General features: G+C 42.4%; 1 protein-coding gene across 1 annotated transcript; it reads right to left on the bottom strand.

The window, feature by feature from the left end:
• Positions 1-3,011: 3,011 nt before the first annotated feature.
• LOC111880437 (uncharacterized mitochondrial protein AtMg00810-like) lies at positions 3,012-3,725 on the bottom strand. Its single transcript, XM_052765023.1, has one exon. The coding sequence runs from the start codon at positions 3,723-3,725 to the stop codon at positions 3,012-3,014; it is 714 nt and encodes a 237-aa protein (XP_052620983.1).
• Between the last annotated feature and the right edge of the window lie 2,823 nt (positions 3,726-6,548).

The raw sequence follows: 6,548 nt of genomic DNA on the forward strand, positions 1-6,548 counted from the left end.
AGCCGGCTGGGACTATGCCGGTCGCCGATCCCTCCCCTGAGACTCCGCCTCCTCCCTGGCCTGATTCTCTAGCTCAATCTCCCTCATCCAGGCATTTTCCTGAATCTCGGTAAATGTCCGGTATGTTGAGTTCGCCTCGAACTCGCGGATGTCTCTCCTCAAAACACTCAAATAACGACTCATATGTGCCTGCTCGGAAGACACGTGCTCAGGGCAGAACATCGCCCCCTCATGAAACATTCTGATGATCACAGTAACAGACTCAGTACCCTGCTTGAGGGTCAAAAACTCCTGGGCCAAACGCTTCCTTTCCACCGGGGGAACGTACTCCGCAGAAGAATAGTGCACTGTCACAAACTTCCACCAGTCCTTCGCCCCCAAGCGAAGCTGGTTCAGCGCGACCCGAACTCTCAGATGCTCTGAACATGAACATGTGTAGAAGCACCCCTCAATGTCAGAGATCCACCTCATCGTGGCTATTGGATCCTGATTCCCATCAAACTATGGTGGCTTTGTGCTGCTGAACTCCCGATACAGCAACGTGTCACCCCCCTGCGGTCTGGCAGCAGCAACGGCTACAGTGGCAACAACATTAGTAAGAGCAGCATACCGCTCATCAAAAGTCTCAATCAGTGTGGTCTTGGTAGACCCGAACATTTCTGGAATCTCAGCGCGGATGGCAGCATCCACCTCATCATGAATCATCTGGCGGAACTCCTCATCGCTCACACCCCCCCTCGCTAGTCCCTGGCATGTGGCGTGTCCCAACCATGATGTCACTCTGAAATACAACACAAGATATTAGAGACTCGCATGAGTGTACACACACTCGATATCCCACTCCTACTTGATCCCTAGTACCCTAAGGATTCTTACTTTGGCTGCGCACTGATCCGGTGCCTTCGGTAGTACGGGCCCAAAACTACCCTCTGCAACGCATCAATATTCACCCCAAGCCCTCCTCCTAGGATCCTAAATCCCAAGTACTCTACTCTCTCTATACATAGTCTACTCTCTAGCAGATCTCTCATAAGCTCCTCGCTACTATCTATTCACTCTCAAGCATCTCCTAGCAGCAAAATCCCTAGGCTAAGGCATCACAAATCAGGCCACTCTAGTCCTAATAAGAATACCTAGCCTACTCTAGCATGCATATCATATCATAACATATCTCATAACTCATAATGTAAGGGTATTTTGGGAAATCACCGTTCGGGCACTGGCTGATCGTACGCACTGCTCTGCTCTGCTCTTTCAAAAACTTTTTACTCTTGAGAAAATTTATTGATTTTTTATTTTGAAAATCTCTCAAATCCTGAGTTTGAGTTCAGATACGCCCGAAGGTGCACCCAAATCCCTCAAACCAAGGCTCTGATACCAACTTGTAACACCCAACTTTTCAAATAATTTTTCACATTTTAAAAACATACTTTCATTCATAATTGTTATAAAAAATATCATTGTATCACATAATCAATTCATAACATCAGATCCCAAGATCATAATATGTAAAAGCTCCTCATGTGTGTACTAATCAAGCCGGCGCCTTCCCGCGATCCTCACTTGTACCTGAAACACATAACACAACACTGTAAGCATGAATGCTTAGTGAGTTCCCCAAAATACCACAAACAACACATATTAGCCACTCGAGGCTATAATTCTGTTTGACCCTCTGGTCAATGTGTCTCAGTGGGACACTCCAATCCCATAACTCTGTTGGCCCTCTAGCCCTAACTCTGTGGACCTTCCGGTCCTAACTCTGATAAACTCTGTAACATGCATAGCATAAATCACATAGAAATCACATCATGCAAAAGCATACAAAATACTCTGTCACATAACTCTAATTACCACTCTAGGTAACGTATAGTGAGAAGACTCACCTCGGGTAACTCGGTAATTTCGAACTCTATAAAATCATGTCTAGCCTCCGCCTAATCATATGAAATAAACACTCTAAATCAATGCATCTCTCAAGGCTAGACTATTCCCTATATTAGTACTCTCAAAAGGGTAAAAGACCATTTTACCCCTCTCATGGCTCAAAGACCCTAAAGTTGACCAAACCCTAAAAGTTAACAAAAGTCAACTCTTCGGGTTACGCTGCGCGTACCAAACATGTACGTTGGGCGTACCCGGCGTCCTCACAGAAACGGGGTGTGCGACCCCTTACGCCGCGCGTACTGGGATTACGCCCCGCATAACTCCCAGTTTCAGACTCTAAGCTCTTGAGGTGTTAAACAGTTAAGACCCACATCCAACTTCTAGATCTGACCATTTCTAAGCCTCTTAATCCATAAAGTTGGTGACTTTAAGCCTTTGCATGGCTGGAAAAGTCACTAACACCCATCACATTCTATTTCCCAACTCTAGAAAGCTCATAACTCAAGCATGACCACATAACAATGACCAAGATGGAAACTTTATGAATCTATAACACAAATATCACTAAAATCGGACAGATCTAGGTCCATGGAGTACATTACACTCATAAAGTCTCCACCTTTGGGACTTTTAGCCCTAGAAATGGTCTATGCAATATCAAACCAAATAAAGAGGAAAGTTTTGAACTTTATACCTCTAGATAAAGCTCCTTTCTCTATAGATCTCAGATCCAAACTTGCACTTCAAGGCCTAGCCTCTACAAGCTCTTCACCTTCTTCTTCACTAACACACCAAGACACTTTTAGCTCCAAAATACACACACTCAAGCTAAGGACGATGAAAGGCTCTCTCTTAGGGTTTCTCTCTCTGATATGGAGGCTGAGAAATGAGCCTTAGCATCCTTTAAATAGTGTACAACCCAAACATTTAGGGTTTGCATTTGGACCCGTTACGCCCAACGTATCCCTAGGTACGCCCAGCATACCCAGGCGAGTCCACGTCCAAATTAAGCGCATGAGTACGCCCAGTGTACTCCCCAGTATGCCCAGCGTACTTATTTGCTACAAGAACTCTCTCAAGGGACCAATCTTGACAACTTTACAAAATGGGAGGGTTAAATAGCTTTACCTGAAATTCGGTATGTTACATTGAGGGTCACAATAGATAGGAATGTGTTGAAAGTGGTAACCATAATCAAGGAGTTGAGATTTCATCCACAAAACTTGAGATGTACAGCTGGCAGCAACAATGTATTCCGCTTTGGGTGTAGAGAGTGCAATGCAATTACGTTTCTTGGATGACCAGCTGACCAAACGACCACCTAAGAATTGACATCCACCCACAGTGCTTTTTCTATCAATTTGAAGACCACCATAGTTCAAATCTGAATAAGCTTGAAGTAGGAAGCTCTCATTTGCTGGGTACCAGATTCCGAGACACTTGGTACCTTTAAGGTATCGGAAAATTTGTTTCATAGATAAAAGATGGGACATCTTTGTGTTGACTTGAAATCTGGCACATAGGCATGTGGAAAACATTATATTCGGACGACTTGTTGTGAGATAGAGTAGGTATCCAATCATTCCACGATACTTCTTTTCATCCACAGGAACACCAGAAGGGTCGGCAAAGATCTTGTGTCCGAAGCCCATCGGCACCTTTGTAGAGGCACATGTCTCCATTGAGTATTTTTTGAGGACTTCTGACATGTACTTCTCTTGGTAAATGAAAATTTCTCTGTTAGTCTGTTTGACTTGAAGACCAAGAAAGAAGCTCAACTCTCGATTCATGCTCATTTGGAATCGATTGATCATGAGTTTAGCAAAGTCAGCAACCATAGATGGGTCCTTAGATCCAAAGATGATGTCGTCCACATAAATTTGCACTAGAATGAGATGCTTACCAATTGATCTTCGGAATAGTGTGGGATCAAGAATACCATGCCCGAGGAGCTTGCTTGAGTCCGTAGACAGCCTTCTGGAGTTTGTAATAGTAGTTCGGAAAGGAGAGATTAATGAATCCTGGGGGTTGTTGAAGGTACACTTCAGTGTCAAGTTCACCGTTAAGAAATGCCCTCTTAACATCCATTTGGTAAACTTTAAAGCCTTTGTGAGCAGCATAAGCAAGAAAGATTTTGATAGCTTTAAGACGTGAAACCGGAGCAAAGGTCTCATCGTAGTCGAGGCCTTCAATCTGAGTAAATCCTTTTTCCACTAGTCTTGCCTTATTTCACATAATAACTCTTGCTTCATCTAGCTTGTTGGGAAATACCCATCTCGTATTGACAATGGGATGATTCTGAGGAGGAGCCACGAGAGTCCAAACTTCATTTCGGTCAAATTCAACAAGTTCTTCCTACATGGTTGTAATCTAGTCAGCATGCTCCAATGCTTTCATGATGGATTTGGATTCAACCATGGATATAAATGCTGTAAAATGGCATTCATTTTGGACACTTATAGCAGAACGAGTCTATATACCAGCATTGGGGTTACCAATTACTTGGTTTAGAGGATGATCCTTGGTCCAAACATGTAATCATGGTAGTTCTTGTGTAGCAGTTGATCATATATCAACTGTGGAATTGATTTGATCCCCGTGAATGGTTTGAATGTTGGAATGATGCTCCCCCTGAACCTCTAAACCAAAGAGATTGACATCATCATCAGAAGGAAACTCAAAGAAGTTTTCATTTTCATCATTGTTAAGAGGATTGGAGTCATCGAACTCAGCAGCTGCGTCTTGGAAACCATCCACATTTGATTCAAGAGAGGGGTGAGCATTCTCCCCCTCAACCTGAGAAGGTTGAAATGGTTCAGAATCAAATGGAGGGAGGCTTGGGATCAGACCGGAGACGTTTTGTGAGACAGCAACTTCTGAAGACGGGATTAGAATGAGGTTTGGTCTTGATCAAGATTCGGAATCAAGAACTATTTTGGACGGACCAAATATTGTTTCAAAATCAACTTCTAGGATAGTTTGAGGGTTCAGACATCCTGGAGGAGGAGCATCGGACTCCATGATGTGAGTAGTGATGTGAGTTGGGCCAGAATTCCGGACAAAGTTGTCACCGAAAGTAATAGCAAAGATTTCTTCCAGAACACGAGTTCTCCGGTTAAGAACTATGTAAGCTTTTAATTTTGAGGAGTACCCAAGAAAGATGGCTTTAACAGCTTTAGTTTGAAACATGATAACCTGATCTCAGTTGTTCTTGATGAAGCACATGCATATGAATACATGTAGAAACGAGATTGTTGGCTTCCGACCATTCATTGCTTTTTATGTTGTCATGTTGAGGCGTCGATTGATGATACTCCGATTTTGAGTGAAGCAGGCAGTAGCTACTGCTTCAGCCCAAAGGTAGAGTGGCAGGTTTGTGAAATTCAACATGGATCGAGCAGCTTCAACAAGAGTTTTGCTTCGTCGTTCGACTACACCATTTTGTTGTGGGGTATAGGGAGCTGAGAAGTTGTGGTCAATTCCTTTTTCGATGAGGAACTTTTCAATGGTGGAATTAGTGAATTTCGAGCCATTGTCACTTCGGATTCTCCTAACTGGGAGTTTGATGAGAACTTCTATTTCCTTGATAAAATTGATGAGCTCTGAGGTTGTTTCGGATTTTTAGCCGAAGGAAGAAGACCCAAGTGAACCGTGTAATATCATCAACAACCACAAGAATTTATCTCTTACGATGAAGACTTGCTACAATGGAAGGTCCACAAAGATCATTGTGTAGAAGCTCTAATGGTTCCGAAATGGACTTTTCGATGATAACAGGATGACCCTTCTTTGATTGTTTACCGCACTCACAAGCAGCACACAAATGATCATTTTCGAATTTGAGTAGAGGTAAACCTCTAACCATTTCGCCCAATACGAGATCATTCATGTACCGAAAATTTAGATTAGCAAGCCTTCGGTGGCATAACCAACTGACATCAGGAACAGCCTTGGAGAGAAGTCGGGGTTGCAGTTTGCCAATAATCATGTTGATGTCTAGCGGGTACATGTTCTTGTTGCGTAGTGACTTGATTAGGCACTCTTTCCGGTCTTCGGTCATTACGTAGTTGTACTTTTTGCAAAATTCCACACGATGATTTGAATTAGTGAGTTGAGTAACACATATCAAATTGTGTTTCATATCAGCTACATAAGCCACATTTGAGATAGAGAAGTTTCCATTGGTGAGGATTCCATAACCACGAATTTTAGAGTTTGAGTTGTTTCCATATGTCACGTAATGTCACAACTAGCAATTTTGAGGCCTTGTAACTACAACACTTATAACAACTATGAATCAATAACATGAAAGCATGCATGATGCTTATTCTATAACAACAAAACTTCATCAAATACTTCATTCTAGCACTACAAATGGTCAACAAAGAATTAGAAACCTTTGAAATCCCAACTTGAGTCCATTTTGGACATGGATTTCCTTATTGGGCCTAATGGACTAACGATACTTCCAAATTATCCATCTTGAATCTAGACTCTCTAATGGGCCCTAAATGCACCAATATACATGAAACATAATATTTTTGGCCTTAATGAGTCACAACCAAATTAATTTAGCCCTATTAGGTCATAAAAATTACATTTTGATTTATTTGGGCCCAAACATCATCTAAAGTGAGTCATAATATGGGCTAAGCACTGAA

This window comes from Lactuca sativa, chromosome 6, assembly GCF_002870075.4.
Source record: "Lactuca sativa cultivar Salinas chromosome 6, Lsat_Salinas_v11, whole genome shotgun sequence".
Lineage (NCBI taxonomy): Eukaryota > Viridiplantae > Streptophyta > Magnoliopsida > Asterales > Asteraceae > Lactuca > Lactuca sativa.

Coding starts and splice junctions, on each gene's coding strand:
- LOC111880437 (XM_052765023.1), bottom strand. CDS start 3,725: ATGGTTGCTGACTTTGCTAAACTCATGATCAATCGATTCCAAATGAGC.